Genomic DNA, 17,012 nt, shown 5'->3' with positions numbered 1-17,012 from the left:
CCTATTTATATCAGTTGCCCATTTTTTTATTGGGTTGCTTATCTTCTTTTTGTTAAGCTACATGAGTTCCCTATAAATGTTCAAGATTAAACCCTTATCGTTGATATCATTAGCAAATATATTCTCCCATGCAGTGGGCTTTCTTGTTTTATTGATGGTTTCCTTTGCTGTACAAAACCTTTTTATTTTAATGTAGTCCCATTTGTTTATTTTCTCTTTAGTTTCCATTGCCCTAGGAGCAGTATCAGTGAAGAAATTGCTTTGGCATATGTCAGAGATTTTTCTGCCTATGAATTCCTCTAGTATTTTTATGGTTTCCCATTGTATGTTTAAGTCCTTGATCCATTTTGAGTTTAATTTTTTGTATGGTGTAAGTTAGTGGTCCTATTCGTGGAAAACAACACAACACTGAAAAAGAGATAGAGGAAGACATAAACAGATGGAAGAATATACCATGTTCATGGACTGGTAGAATCAACATCATCGAAATGTCCATATTACCCAAAGCAATCTATAAATTCAATGCACTTCCCATTAAAATACCAATGGCAGCCAAAACCGGTTTGGCTCAGTGGATAGAGCATTGGCCTGCGGTCCCAGGTTCGATTCCGGTCAAGGGCACGTACCTTGGTTGTGGGCACATCCCCAATAGGGGGTGTGCAGGAGGCAGCTGGTCAATGTTTCTCTCTCATTGATGTTTCTAATTCTCTATCCCTCTCCCTTCCTCTCTATAAAAAATAAATAAAATATATTTTTTAAAAATAAATAAAATAAAATACCAATGGCATATTTCACAGACCTAGAATGAACTTTCCAAAAATTCATCTGGAATAAAAAAAGACCTTGAATAGCTTCAGCAATCCTGACAAAGAAGAACAAAGTAGGTGGGATCTCAATACCAAATATCAGGCGGTATTACAAAACCACTGTTCTCAAAACTGCCTGGTATTGGCACAAGAACAGACATATAGATCAATGGAATAGAATAGAGAACCCAGAAATTAACCCAAGTCACTATGCTCAATTAATATTTGACAAAGGAGGTATGAACATACAATGGAGTCAAGACAGTCTCTTCAATAAATGATGTTGGGAAATTGGACAGATACATGCAAAAAAAAAAAAAAAAAAAAAAAAAAGGAGTTCCCATTCTTTATGCCCAAAGATCCTTTGAAGTTTTGGACTAAAAAGAGAACAAAAGTTCTAGTCTCACTCTCTTAATAATTAACCAAAGAAGAATATTTTATCCCTAAGTCTAAAACCATTGTTTCAACACACACACACACACACACACACACACACACACACACACACACAAAAACACACACATCTTCCTTCAATTTTTTGTATGCAAATGTTGTATGCAAATGTTGGAGACTCTGCCTCCTCAAATTCAGACAGCTCTCTAATCTTTCCAAACTCTGGAATTTCTATTTGAAGTTCTCCATACCAGTTTTCCCTGGACTCTCAACTGATTCTCCCACCACCTCTCTCCTCTCTAGCAACACAACTAAAAAGAGATTTAATCAGTTAGGTTTGCATGCTCAGAAACTTTTAATTGCTCACTATGCGCAACTAAATGTATTCAAAACACTTCAGTCCAGCAATATTCTAAGTTCCTAATGGTTTTGGCCTACATCTCTCATTACTCTCCTTAATAGACCCTTTTCTCCCAGACAGGCCCTTTGCATCCTACATCTGCACCTTTGCATTTGCATTTTCTTTCACTTGAAATGCACTCCTCTCTGTTCTTCAAGGTTTAGTTTATATGCTACTTGAATCCTTTCCTCCCTGATAGACATCATTTCTCTCTCTTCTACCTGACCTAGGGGTCTTGTGGCCATTAACAAACAGATCTGTGTTACAGTCATTCATATGTGAAGCACATGCTGCAGAAGCACTGAAGAAGAATCCCAGTTCATCCACATCATTGTTATGTAGCATTTGCCAATAGCTATGGTGTAAATACTCATACCATTGATGATTTTAAGGAATTGGGAAGAATGTGAAAATTGGCTCTCAATAGAGCTAAGAGGAGCAATGCTGCATACTACGCTTAGTTTGTTTCTTTGTAAAATGGGAAATGAATACCTTTTCATGGAATTCTTACAAAAATTAAATGATGAAGTAAATGTAAATTTCTTAACACAGCATGGCATAAAATAAACACTCCATACTATAGTTCTGCTACTTCTACTGCTGCTACAACAGTATCACCACTGCTAGTAACAGCATTATGCCTATGCCTATGCCTACATCTACTCTTTCGGCTACTAGTATGAATGATATTATCACCCCCCACTAAACTGTAAATACCTTGAGGGAGGGAAAGGGAACATGTAGATAGCAAACATTTACCTAAGATTCTTCTTCCTATGGATTAATTTTTATGGCCCAGGGAAGGCTACAGAAATGTTCTATTCAAAGGCAAAGTTGTAAGAGAAAACACTGAGTAGCAATAATTTGCAAGATTTTTTATAAAAAATCTTTAGTCAAATTTTTATATTTAAAATAACATGCTTTTTTGAAATGAACAAGTACAAATTTAATGCAATTATAAATGTCATATAAGACTAAAAATTAGTGAACATGTGAAACAACTCTAAAAATTAAAAATTGATCATTCCTGTCTAACTGTAGTCATAGAAATTGCCCATGGACTGAACTGCAATTTCATTAGCTTTGATTAAAAGTGAAACAGAAAGAAGGGTAAAGTAGGTCAAAAACTTCCTGATTCCTTTGGGGTTAAAACATTTCCTAGATTCTAAATGTGTATGAAAGGATCAGTAAGAACGTATTTCCCATCCTTGGAAGATATGGAAATAAAGATAGGGCATCACTCAATGGGAAAAAAATTATTATAATGAGAATGAAAAGCAAAAATGAATTAGGCATGAACTCCAGAGAAAGGATTTCTAAAGTGGAAATTCCATTATTTGTGACCTTAGCTAGGGACACACAAAGCAGGTTTTATACGGGACTGATCAGGTTTTTCAAAGCCAGCTTTTAATTACATCGTTCAAGCTTTCTTCCATTTTTTTTTTTTTATTCTACTCCTCTCGCCCACACATACGTCTACACTTATATAAAACCAGATATTGTTACCAAGCTCTTCAACTAAACCATTTGTATACGTCCCTCTCAACCACATCAACCCCACAGTTCCATTTTTGGATTTCAAAAAAGCACTCTCTCTCATAAAGCAGTTTGGTTGTGGGAGGAACAGGAGACAAAAGAAGGAGTGGTGAGAAAGGGAAGAGTTCAGAGACTGAGAATAGCTTCAGTGAACACTATAAGAGCTGAACCTTTAAGGTCAGTATTTCCACAGTTTTTGAGAAACAGAATTCACAGAAATATAAGGAATCAAAATTAGAATAAGTAAAAGTGATAGCCATCTTATTTAAGAAATTTCAATTGAAATTAAGTAGGCTTTGTTTTTCTGTTCAATTATAAAAGAAAGTAATACCATAATTCCTCAAATCCAGTCACATCATCAATTTGTTTACAGCTTCTCTGAGGAGTTGGGAATGAAAATACGATCACATTAAATGTGAACATTGGTTTTAAGGTATATTCCATTTCAGAAATGTTAACTCTGGGAAGGGGGGCAAAGTCATGAGGCAAGTCATGAGATGTGGAGGGAGAGTGTAGAAGTGAGAGTAATAACCCAAATGCAGAAAATCTAGAGCCGGATAACCTCTTCCAGTTCTGTGGAGAGTTGGTCGTAGTTAGCTTTGAGTAGGCTGGTAAGTTGATGGCTACAAAAGAGGGATGAAGCATCTATTCATGACATGGAAAGTATGATGTAAATGAAACAGACTGTAAGTCAGAGAACTGTCTCATTTTTTCAGCCTACAAAACCATACTACCAATATATACACCCTTTCCAAAGCAGACCCTCAGTGGTAGGATTTGCTCAGTAACACAGACATACACATTCAGATTCAGGGGTGTTGGAAGATTGTTTGCAGAAGCACTGAAAGTATTTTCTTTATGGAATTCCACAAGAAAATCTTGTTGTCTATGAACTATACATGTTCAAAGATATCATCACCATATGCTTTTTCATTCCCCTTCTTACCTCTTTTGTTTTCTGTGGGTTTGATATTCCATACTGAAGGATTTTGGCTTCTAAGTAAACATGTTAGTTTGTATTTCTCAAGAAAGAACCTTGATGGAGAAGCAGGGTAACGTGGCACTGAGTTGTGTTCTGATTTAATGTTGAGGCACCTCATGGTCTCCTGCATATCTAGAATCTTGACAAGTTTGTTTTTTGTTTTTAAGTGCATTTTTGAGGCTATAAGTAAAATGGTAGCTTAAGAAGTCTAGCTGACTAAAACCATGATACACTGTCTGTTTTTACCTGTAAAAAGGCATGCGGCCATATCAGTAAATTAACACCCACTCCATTCATAGGGAGTCACTAGCAGAGGCAATTGATTTTCTGCTACTATGGAGATGTCATTTGAGTTTACTGAGTAGTACTTCCATTAACCATGAAAAGCTCGGGAAAACTGAAATAAATTATTTCGTGAAATAATGACGAAAGAAATCAGAGGGAAACCATAAGAGCCCAGTGCATTTCAATAAGAAAGCAGTAACCATCCTTTCCCCCAAATTTAAATATCACAATGAATTCAAGCAACAAAATAAACAATTCACCAAGAGCACGCTTTATGTACAACTTTAATTTCTTCCTACTGTGTTGTTCATTACTAAGCTATTTGCTTTCTTCAGGCAGTATGGAGGGGGAGAAGGAAACTTTTAAAAGACTCATTTAACAAAGAAGTCAATTTCCACTAATGTAGTCTTTGTGTGGAATATGTGGTCCTCTAAAACAGATCTATATACACAAATATACATACATTAGCCTCTTTTTTTTATAACAACAACAGAAATTAGCTAACCTTCAAATATAATCGTTATTCTTATCCTGCAGGGGAAAACATGAAAATGAGAACCATATTATTTATAATAATTGCAATCTGGTATTTCTGATAGGAATGATTTTCCCTTCACTTGTATAAAAAAACAGCTCTAAGTGTAAAAAGAGTAGTATAACTATTGTATAACCCAGATTTTACTTTCTAAAAAGTTATGCAGGGAAGTAACCAAGATGGTGGCATAGGTAAATGCCTGCACTTGCTACCTCCCACAACCACATAAAAATTACAACTAAAATACAGAACAACTATCATCCAGAACTGCAGGAAAGATCTAAGTGGAAGTACTACAACTAGAGAGGTAAAGAAGAAAGCACATTGAGACTGGTAGGAGGTGTGACGGTGCAAAATGGGCTGATCCGGCACCTGGTGTGCTGCTTTTTTAATTGGGAGAGAGATCACCTCTGTGGAGGCTGCCCAGAGGAGCAAAGCATCCCAGCCCCACACCAGCCACCAGGCCCAGGGTTCCAGAGCTGTGGAAAGAAGTCCCTATGGGCCGTAAGAACTACGGACTGTAAAAACCAGTGTGGATTGAAGCTGAGTGACACACAGGCTGCTGGAGACCCAGCTGTTCCTCTTAAAAGGCTGTTACTACAAACTGGATTTACAAGCTCCCACTTCCTCTGAGCTCCAGTGCTGGATGAAGCTCTGGGGGACACAGACTCATATTGAGAGTAACTGGACTGTCTGGCATCAGAGCAGGAACTCAGGGGCAGCTTTCTTCCAGAAGGAAGTGCTCACAGTGGTTATTGTTCCCCATGCTGGGTCTTCCCTGGTGCAGGGCTGACTATCAGCCATTTCTGTTTGCTCTATCCTGGTGATTCCCTGAAACCCAACCCAATTTAGAACCCTACTCGAGCTAAGCTCAATGGCTTTTGTATATGAATGGCCTGTCCTTTCTCAGCCTAAAACATGTCAAACAAGATGCAGCTGGGTCAGAGAGCCACAAAGTTATCAATAAAAGGCCCAAGGCTTGCACCAGCACCAGCCTACCTTGCTTCACAGCTGGGCCTTGCATGTATACTTTCAAACCTGATACAAAGAAGAGGAATCTGCAGCTCTCTGTAGGTCCTGCTGGGTGGCCCCAGATAGTGGCTGAATTTGCACCTCCCTGGAGACCAAAGAGCCAGTGTACCCAGGGTCAGTGTCAGACCATTTTAGATTTCAACTCTTCTAATCCATAAGTGACACACTTAAGGGGAAGACTCAGTGAGCACCAAAGCCCCACTGAAGCAAGTCCTGCTCCATAACAGTGTGTCTTGCACAGCAGCTCTCTCACTGTAGTTGCAGCTAGTCCCCACAGCCAATTGGCCTAGAATTCAATTCCTCCCAGTGACATCGACAGCAATCAAGGCTCAACTATAGCAAAATTGTGCACACAATCCACAAAAGGGTGCACCAAGAGTGTCTACCTCAGGTGATTAGGAAGGCTGAGCCATTGGGCCCTATAGAACACCTACTATACAAGACCACCCTGTCAACTCAAAGAGACTTAGCAGCTACCCAATGCATGGAAACAAACACAGGGAAAGAGCCAAAATGCAGAGAGAAAGAAATATGTCACAAATGAAAGAAATGGAAGAAAGCAAACTACTGGATATAGAATTCAAAACTACAATTATAAAGTTACTCCAAGAATCTTCCAGAAACCTCCAAGGAAGTGAGAACTTCAAGGATCTTAGTGAGAATACAAAAAAAAAAAAAAAAGGGGGGGGGGGGGGGGGGGGGGGGGGGGGGAGGGGAAAGGACCAGTCAAAAATTAAGCATACACTGATTGAAATAAAGAATAATACACAGGGGTTTAACAATAGACTATAGCAGTGTTTCCCAAACTTTTGACATATGAGTACACCTATAATTTTTGTAACGCTGAGTACCCCTTGTACTCAAGAGAACGTAGAATTAGGCGCAGCTAAACACGGTGCAGTGCATATCCCCACCAAACTCCGGTGCAACCCATACCCCCACCAAACTCTTCCTGTAGCCGTACAACACTTTGGGAAACACTGGACTACAGGATCCCGAGAATCAAGTCAATTATTTGAAATATGAAGAAACAAAAAACAGCAAACCAGAAAAGCTAAAAGAAAAAAGAATCCAAAAATAAGAAGACAGTGTAAGGAGCCACTGCAACAACTTTAAGAGTACCAACATCCGAACTATGGGGGTGCAAGAAGAAGACAGAGAGCAAGATATTGAAAACCTATTTGAAGAAATAATGGCAGAAAACTTCACCTACCTGTTGCAAAACAGACTTAAAAGTGCAGGAAGCACAAAAAAAAAAAAAAAAAAAAAAAAAAGAAAGGCAAGAGGAATCCAAAGAGGAGCACACCAAGACACATCATAATTAATATGCCAAGGACAAAAGACAGAGAGAGAATCTTAAAAGCAGCAAGAGAAAAGCAGTTAGTTACCTACAAGGGAGTACTCATATGACTGTCAGCTGATTTCTCAACAGAAACTATGCAAGCCAGAAGGGAGTGGTGAGAAATATACAAAGTGATGAATAGCAAGGATCTACAAACAAGATTACTCAGCAAAGCTATCGTTTAGAATTGAAGGTCAGATAAAGAGCTTTACAGACAAGAAAAAGCTAAAGGAATTCATCACTACCAAACCAGTATTATACAAAATGCTGAAGGGTATTCTTTAAGAGATGAAGAAGAAGCCAAAACTAGTTTGGCTCAGTGGATAGAGCGTCGGCCTGCGGACTGAAAGGTCCCGGGTTCGATCCGGTCAAGGGCATGTACCTTGGTTGCGGGCACATCCCCAGTAGGGGGTGTGCAAGAGGCAGCTGATCGATGATTCTCTCTCATCAATGTTTCTAACTCTCTATCCCTCTCTGTTCCTCTCTGTAAAAAATAAAATATATTTTTTTTAAAAGAGATGAAGAAGAAGATAAAGGTAAAGATAAAAAATTATAAACAACTAAGTGACAACAAATACATATCTATCAACAAGTGAATCTAAATATCAAATAAATAAATAAATCTGATGAACAGAATAAACTGGTATATGGAATAGAATCAGGGACATGGAAATGGAAAGACTGATGATTCTCAGAGGAAAGAGGATGGGTATGATTTGAATACCAAACAATTTCCTGCCTGGCTCAGAATCCCAACACTGGTTGCATCTGGGGAGCAACTTGTTTAGGATAACATGAATAGGAAATTGTGAAGAATGTCAGAAGAAAGCAGAAATAAATTTTCAGAGAAACATCCATGTGAGAGGGTGTGGGAGGTGAGGGAAGAGATTAGACAAAGATCTTATATGTATGTATACATTACTTATGGACACAGACAATAGGGTGGCAAGAGTCTGGGGTGGGGTGGGAACCGGTGGAGGAGATCTATGAGGGGGAAAAGAGTGACATCTATAATAATATCAAAAATATAGATTTAAAATATTTTTTAAAAAGTTAGGCAGGAAGTACTTTTCATTGCACTCCACCATGGAAAAGAAGGAATAAAGTGTTCTGCATTAACTGTAGATATCAAGTTATTTAACATAAAAAAGTGTATGAAAACTGTGGGCTTAGATGCTGAAAGATTTTAAAAGGAGACATGAGAGGGGCACACAGGCCATCAGAGCTTTCACAGGATCACCAAGGGTTCCAGCCCTAAACAATCAGAGGCCACTTTTGCACATGCTCAGTGAGAGGGAAGAACACTCCAAAGCTTTGCACTGGAGTGTAGAAAGCCAAAGCTGACAATATTCAGTGAGAAGAACACGAGGGCTTTGCACTGGAGGGTAGGAGGCCAAAGTAGACAAGAGAGAGATAGAAGCTGAAGGGACTGACCCACCTATAAAACACTCATCACAAAGATTCCAAAGATCAATTTTCTCCCTTGATGTCTGCAGATGACATCTATAAGTAAAGATGGAAGTTTTAATTGGCAAGAATGCATGTCCATTTTGTAAGAGATGGGAGAATATAAGGGAAAGTACTTAAAATCCCTCAAAATTTCCTCAAATCTCATTCTGTTCATAAATTTAGCCAGGGGGAGCAAGATAGGGGACATCTGCACACCCCATCCATGTATGTGCACCTGTGCACTTCAAATTCAAAGCAATGTGCTAAAACTAGCCAGAAAAAAAATAAATAAGTAGAAGTCATTCTTAGGCAAAATGTACACGTATGAAACACAGGCATTAAAGGAAATATACTAGATAAACTGAGTTCTATCGTTATTGAATGCCATCCAAAAGTAATAATTTTTTCTATTCTAGGGAGTTTTTCAATAGCCAGTCCTTCATTAATTTTCCTCATATGGAAAAACCATGTTTGGTTATTACAATTAGACTGGAACAGAACCCACTAAATAGTAGAACTTATCACAGATGTAGAAGTCCATGAAATAATGTATATATACATTAAGCCCTTTAAGAATTTTGGTACAAAAAGTATCCGGGAAATGTTTCAGGTTTAGCTTTATCAGTTTTACACATTACCTAAGTCATTTCTCCTATGTGACTGTTCAAATGCCGGTGGGCACCTTAGTAATTTTCAGAGTGCTTTCACCTGCATTATCCCAACATATACCCATGGTAGTCCTTGAGGTGGGAGAAGCAGTATTGTCCCTGCTTAACAGATGAAAAACAAAAGTGCATCGAAGTAAACAAATCAGAGATAATGAAGATAGAACGAAGAGTTAAAGTGATTGACTCTTAGGTTTCAGTCTCATAACAAATGGAATATTCCCTTTATGGTTACTAATCACAGTATTCTTTTTTATTTTGGCAATATCCTTTAGTCTATCTTCTACTAGCTATTTCTCGCCAATCTATATCATTAATTCATATCCTGGATTAATGTTCCTTCTTCCAGAACATCTCCCCTTAGGAATCAGAGAAATATAAGCTGGGTTTCCATCTATTGGTCCAAAGAGAGGGGACACTAATACTTGGTAACTCACCTTTTGGCATGCCATTGCTCTTTATTAACAAACACATCACCTTAAATAAGGCACACTTGGTTTGTTTTCACTGAACCATCAGTCCACCTTTAGAGCTGGAACTTATGAGAGGCATAGCTCCCATTCTGTTACAAAAACTCTATAGTCCTCCTTGCTTATTCCCTTTCTCAGTCCTCATTGAAGTGATTTCTTGTACAAAAATGAAATGGCATACTGTATGAAATAATTATAAGATTTTTTTAATTCCTTTGTTCGTGTTAATAATTGTGTATTTGGGAGGAAAGTTAAAATGAGTTCTGATGATGATAGGTGGAAAGTGGTAACTGAGCTAGCATCCATGCATTCATTTTAAACCACTTGGAGAAATGAAGCATTAATTAATTTCAAAGATCTGAAATCCCAAATACACACATTTGTTCTGAGAAGATGACTGCAGTTCTCCACATTAACAGTGACATCTTGGTTGTTTTTAGCATGAGTGGCTTGAGTGCTATACCACCTCATTAAGCCCAGCTCAACGAAGGGTTAATGAGGTCACAGCAGAGGAGTGAGGTCACAAGCTATTCTGACCTCACAAAACAAAAGAAATTAAACTGATGAAAAGATGTCCCCAGAGTAGAAGTCAATATCTTTTTGCCATCCCCATCCTTTCAGTGAGGGAAAAAGTGAAGGCTAGACTCTTAGTGTGCCCACGGTAGCATGAGACTAACAGCATTTTAAAGTCTCCTGTGAATGATGCAATGACTAGCTGACCATTCAATCCTAGAAAGGTCACATTAGCAGTTCCTATCAGTGCATGAGAGCTGAAACAGTGGAGTGTGAAACTGCAATTCCACTATGAGCTCAGAGAATGATTAAAGTCAGAAGTGATCCATGGCTGCTGAGAAATGAAGTCCAAGATTCCTAATATTATCAGTAACATGGAACAACATAAGATAATTGTGGGTGGCAAAAAAAAATAAAGTTTGCTTTTAGTTTTTAATGAGCCAAGAAAAGCAGTTGGGTTAATGAAAATATTAGTTATTAGCTGTAAATTTTGGAAATGGATATAATTTTTAAGAGTTTAGAAGGCTGGCTGATCATAAATATTTCAAAGTGCACACTCTTAATTCAAGCCAATCAATAACACAGCATAACCCTCCAGCTACACTACCAATGAGACGAAATTTATGCATTACTATTATTCCCACTGAAATCCATATCCAAAGGTTTGGGATTGGTTATAGCAAGAAAAATTATTCTTTTATCAAATTATTATTTATTACTCAAACATTTCTAAAGCAATAACATGTGATGACTCTTTAATTTGTTAAGTAGAAAACTCAGTAGTGGCATTTCTTGAAAACTTGCTACCATCCCACAGGAAAGAAATTGACATCATTACAATGTATTTTCCTTAACTTGACAGGAAGTCAACTTCAAGCACATTGACTTGAATTGGGATCTCATTTAGGAAGCGTAAGTATCCAATAAACTGCTATTTTTTTTTTTTTATTGTACTTGCAAAATACTCAAGTTCCAGTGGCTTACCATCCTGTACTTTACTTTCTGAAAAATTGGCATTCCCACGTGGACTTCTGGTAGAATGAGCAATGCAAAGAGCTGGCTTGGACTTGGCATGTCCTTGTACTTCTGGGGATTGATGGACCTTACGACCACCGTTCTCTCGAGCACACCAACACCACCAGGCAAATTAAAAGCGCTCCTGTCAGACAAGCCACAGCCACACTCAAGGACAAAGAGGAGCTGGGTTTGGAACCAGTTTTTTGTTCTGGAAGAGTACACTGGAACTGACCCTTTGTATGTTGGGAAGGTAAGAACTGTCAAAGAAAAGATAAATGATCAGGATATCGAATGCTGTAATTGAATATGAATTGAGTATGAAAGCTCACCTAGACTGTGTCTGAAGCCTTGGAACAATTTTAACAAGTGGTATGTTACTTGACAGCTAGCTGAATCTAATTTTTACTTTGTCAGATAACCAGTCAGAAAGGAAATATTTATCTCCTTGTTCATGCATCTGCTCTGAGTGGGGAAGTGGACAGGCGGGGTGTTTTGAGTGGGATTTGGAGGAAAAGCCTGGGCCCCTGCAAGAGCCATTCAAGTCATTCAAGTCCCAAAAGAAGCATAGTAAGTCTTAAGAATGAGAGGATAGGGAAGAAAGAAACTTCCTCCATGCAAAGGAGGAAGCAGAGGGCTTTTTGCTTTTTTTTTTTTTTCTTCAAAGCATTTCCACAGGTATAGCCTAAGGCCCAAATGTAAGGAGAAGGGATGAGAAAACAACATTCTTCATTTCAAAAAATCTTAGCATGTGCTCTATCCTAAAGGATAACTGGAGACAATCAATGAATATATTCATAAACTTTATACTCAAATTCCCTTGATATATCTATCATTTTATTTTTAATCCAAGCTTTCTCCTATGTTTACATTATTTGGTTGTTAATAAGAGACCATGTTATGAAAGCAACCAAGTGAGAGAAAGTGGGAAACAAGGAACTAATTAGAAAATAATTCATTTTAATAATAACTTAAACACTTGTTTAGCACTAAAGCTAAGAAAATGGGTTTCAGAGTCAGAATCAGACACATTTGGGTTCCAGACTCTGGTCTGCCAAGGGCTTCCAGAGTGACTTAGGACAGGTTCACTAGGCCCCATTAGCCTCTGTTTCTTCAAATGTTTAATGGGGATAATAAAAGAACTACAACTTTTCAAGAGTTGTCTATATAAATGCTTTCCTCCCACCCATTTCTTTTTTTTAAATATATTTTTATTTATTTCAGAGAGGAAGGGAAAGGGGAAATCGAAACATCAGTGATGAGAGAGAATCCTTAATTAGCTGCCTCCAGCATGCCCCCTTCCCACTGGGTATTAAGCCCACAACACGGGCGTATGCCCTGACCTGGAATCAAGCCATGACCACCTGGTTCATGGGTCAATGTTCAATCACTGAGCCATGCTGGCTGGGCCCTCCAACTCAATTCTTAACCTAGTTATCTGACTTCTATCCCCACCACTGCACTATAGCTGTGTTTCCCATGCTCCTAAGGACCTCCCCACTACCAAAGCCAATGGTTTCATTATGTTGATTGACAATGCTAGCCAGCCCCTTCTTCTTGATTCATGATCATTTTTGGTTCATGACCTTCACAATCCTCTCAGCCTCTTGCTGGTCCTCTCCCTGACCTCAATTACTAGAGGTCTTATAAGCTCTGCCCTGGACCTCTCCTCTACCCAAACTCATTCCCTGGGAGGATTCACCATCTTGTGATTTTTTTTTAAATATATTTTATTGATTTTTCACAGAGAGGAAGAGAGAGGGATAGAGAGAAACATCAATGAGAGAGAATCATTGATCAGCTGCCTCTTGCACACCCCCTACTGGGGATGTGCCCGCAACCAAGGCACATGCCCTCGACGGGAATCCAACCCGGGACCTTTCAGTCCGCTCTATTCACTGAGCCAAACCAGCCCCAGCATGATTTTTTTAATTCTATATTATTTAAAATATTACATATGTTTCCTTTTTCCCACATTGACCTCTCTCTGGTCATTTCCACCCCCAGCACATGATCTCATCCCCCTACTGTCTGTGTCCATTGGTTATGCTTATATGAATGCATATAAGTCCTCTGGTTGAACTCTTACTCTCCTCTGCCTTCCCTCTGAGGTTTTATGGTCTACTCAATGCTTCTATGTCTCTGGATATATATATATATTTTTTAATACATATTTTATTGATTTTGTACAGAGAGGAAGGGAGATAGAGAGTTAGAAACATCAATGAGAGAGAGTCATCGATCAGCTGCCTCTTGCACACCTCCTACTGGGGATATGTCCGCAACCAAGGTACATGCCCTTGACCAGAATCGAACCCAGGACCTTTCAGTCCCCAAACTGACGCTCTATCCATTGAGCCAAACAGGTTTTGGCTCTGGATATATTTTTATTCATCAGTTTATGTTGTTCATTATATTCTACAAGTGAGATCATGTGATATTTATCTTTCTCCAATTGGCTTATTTGGCTTAGCATAATGCTCTCCAGGTCCATCCATGTCGTTGTGAATGGAAAGAGTTTTCTTTTGTAGAGTATTCCATTGTGTAGATGTACCACAGTTTTGTAATCCAATCCTCTGCTGATGGGCACTTGGGCTGTTTCCAGATCTTAGCTATGGTGAATTGTGCTGCTATGAACATAAGGGTGCATATATCCTTTCTGATTTATGTTTCTAGTTTCTTGGGATATAATCCTAGGAGTGGGATCACTGAGTCAAATAGGAGTTCCATTTTTAATTTTTTGAGGAAACTCCATACTGTTTTCCACAGTGGCTATACCAGTCTGCATTACCACCAGCAGTGCAAGAGGGTTCCTTTTTCCTCACATCCTTGCCAGCAATTGTTTGTTGATTTGTTGATGATAACCATCTGACTGATGTGAGATGGTACCTCAATATTGTTTTGATTTGTATGTTTATATGTCTCTTGGTCTACTATGTGTCCACTTTCAAAAAGTGTCTATTTAGTTCTCTTGCCTATTTTTTGATTGGATTGTTTATCTTCCTTTTGTTAAATTGTCTGAGTTCCCAACAAATTTTGGAGAAAATATTGGATAAAACGCTGGTAAATGTGTTCTCCCACACAGTGGGCTTTCTTGTTGTTTTGTTGATGGTTTCTTTTGCTGTAAAAAAGCTTTTTATTTTGATGTAGTCCCATTTGTTTATTTTCTCTTTAGCTTCCTTTGCCCTAGGGTCAGTATCAGTGAAGAAGTTCTTTTGGCATATGTCTGAGATTTTGCTGCCTGTGGATGCTTCTAGTATTTTTATGGTTTCCCGTCTGATGTTTAAGTCCTGTAACCATTTTGAGGTTTTTTTTGTGTGTGTGTGTATGGTGTAAGTTGGTGATCTACAATAGTTTCATTCTTTTGCATGTATTTGTCCAATTTTCCCAACACCATTTATTGAAGAGACTGTCTTGACTCCATTGTATATTCGTGCCTCCTTTGTCAAATATTAATTGAGCATAGTGATTTGGGTTGATATCTGGGTTCTCGATTCGATTCCATTGACCTATATGTCTGTTCTTATGCCAGTACCAGGCTGTTTTGAGAAGAGTGGCTTTGTAATACAGCTTGAAGTCTGGTATTGAGATCCCTCCTACTTTACTCTTCTTTCTCAGGATTGCTGTGGCTATTCGGGGTCTTTTATTGTTCCAAATGAACTTTTGGAGAGTTCTTTCTAGGTCAGTGAAATATGCTGTTGCTATTTTAATGGGGAGTGCATTGAACCTATAGATTGCTTTAGGAAGTATGGACATTTTGATGATGTTGATTCTACCAATCCATGAACATGATATGTTCTTCCATCTGTTTACATCTTCCTCTATCTCTTTTTTCACTGTTATGTAGTTTTCCGCATATAGGTCCTTTACTTCCTTAGTTAAATTTCTTCCTAGGTATTTTAATTTTTTTGGTGCGATGATAAATGGAATTGCTTTTTTAGTTTCTGTTTCTGTTTCTGTAATTTCACTGTTGGTGTATAGACATGCCATGGATTTCTTGGCATTAATTTTGTATCCTGCTACATTGCCAAATTCATTTATTAAGTCAATTAGTTTTTTAATTGAGTCTTTTGGGTTTTTTATGTATAATATCATGTCATCTGCAAATAAGGATAACTTTACTTCTTCTTTTCCAATTTGGATGCCTTTTATTTCCTCTTCTTGTCTAATTGCAATGGCTAGTACTTCCAGTACTATGTCAAACAGGACTGGTGAGAGTGGGCATCCCTGTCTTGTTCCTGTTCTTAGAGGGAATGGTTTTAGTTTTTGCCCATTGAGTATGATGTTGGCTGTGGGTTTATCATATATACTGGTAGCTTTTATTATGTTGAGGTATGATCCTTGTACTCCCACATTGTTGAGAGTTTTTATCAGGAAAGGGTGTTGGATTTTATCAAATGCTTTTTCTGCATCAATTGATATAACTATATGATTTTTATCTTTCAATTGGTTTATGTGATGCATCACGTTTATTAATTTGCAGATATTGTACCATCCTTTCATTCCTGGAATAAATCCTACTTGGTCATGGTGTATGATCTTTGTGATGTTCTGCTGGAGCCGATTTGCTAGAATTTTGTTGAGGATTTTGGCATCTATGTTCATGCGGGATATTGGCCTGTAATTCTCTTTCGTTGAGTTGTCTTTATCTGGTTTTGGTATTAGGGTGATGCTGGCTTCATAGAAGGAGTTTGGAAGTTTTCCTTCCTCTTGAATTTTTTTGAATAGTCTGAGGAGGATAGGTTTTAGTTCTTCTTCCTTGAATGTTTGGTAAAACTCTCCTGTGAAGCCATCTGGCCCTGGGCTTTTGTTTGCTGAAAGCTTTTTGATGACTGTTTAAATTTCTTCCCAAGTCACTGGTCTATTGAGATTTTTAGATTCTTCCTGGTTGAGTTTTGGAAGTTTGTATTTTTCTAGGAATATGTCCATTTCCTCCAGGTTGTCCAGTTTGTTGGAATAGAGTTGTTCGTAGTATTTTGTTACAATCCTTTGTATTTCGGCGGGGTCTGTTGTTATTTCACCTCTTTTGTTACTGATTTTGTTTATTTGGGTCCTCTCTCTTTGTTTCTTGGTTAGCCTGGCTAAAGGTTCATCAATCTTGTTTATCCTTTCACAGAACCAGCTCTTGGTTTTGTTGATCTTATGTATTGTTTCTTTAGTCTTTATGTCTTTTATCTCCGCTCTGATTTTTGTTATTTCCTTCCTTCTGCTTACACTGGGCTTTTCTTGTTGCTCTTTTTCTAACTCTTTGAGTTGTAGAGTTAGATAATTTGTTACCATTTTTTCTTGTTTTTTGCAATAGGCTTGTAGGGATATGAACTTCTCTCTCAAAACTGCTTTTGCTGTGTCCCATAGATTTTGAATTGTAGTGTTTTCATTGTCATTTGTTTCCAGGATGTTTTTAATTTCTTCCTTGATTTCTCTGGAAACCCAGAGAATAACATGCTGTTTAGTCTCCATGTGTTTGATTTCTTTGGGTTATTTTTATTATAGTTAATTTCCAGTTTTATGCCACTATGATCTGAAAAGATGCTTGATTTGATTTCTATCTTCTTAAACTTGAAGAGACTTTGCCTATGTCCCAAAATGT

General features: G+C 38.1%; 1 protein-coding gene across 2 annotated transcripts in view; it reads left to right on the top strand.

Moving 5' to 3' along the window:
- Window positions 1-17,012, top strand: part of CDH20 (cadherin 20) — a 200,939-nt gene that overhangs the window by 131,145 nt on the left and 52,782 nt on the right. The window contains exons 2-3 of one of the 2 annotated variants that reach the window (XM_036419047.2): window positions 11,271-11,320; window positions 11,447-11,675. In XM_036419047.2, the coding sequence (XP_036274940.1) occupies window positions 11,448-11,675 (228 nt within the window). In that variant the 5' untranslated portion in view covers window positions 11,271-11,320; window position 11,447. Of the gene's footprint in view, window positions 1-11,270; window positions 11,676-17,012 lie in introns of both variants that reach the window. The other variant, XM_036419045.2, reaches the window with a different exon arrangement.

The sequence above is a fragment of the Pipistrellus kuhlii genome, unplaced genomic scaffold (genome assembly GCF_014108245.1).
Source record: "Pipistrellus kuhlii isolate mPipKuh1 unplaced genomic scaffold, mPipKuh1.p scaffold_m20_p_6, whole genome shotgun sequence".
NCBI classification, from domain to species: domain Eukaryota; kingdom Metazoa; phylum Chordata; class Mammalia; order Chiroptera; family Vespertilionidae; genus Pipistrellus; species Pipistrellus kuhlii.
The sequence above is the reverse complement of the archived record's forward strand: the minus strand, read 5'-3'. Positions and strand labels throughout refer to the sequence as shown.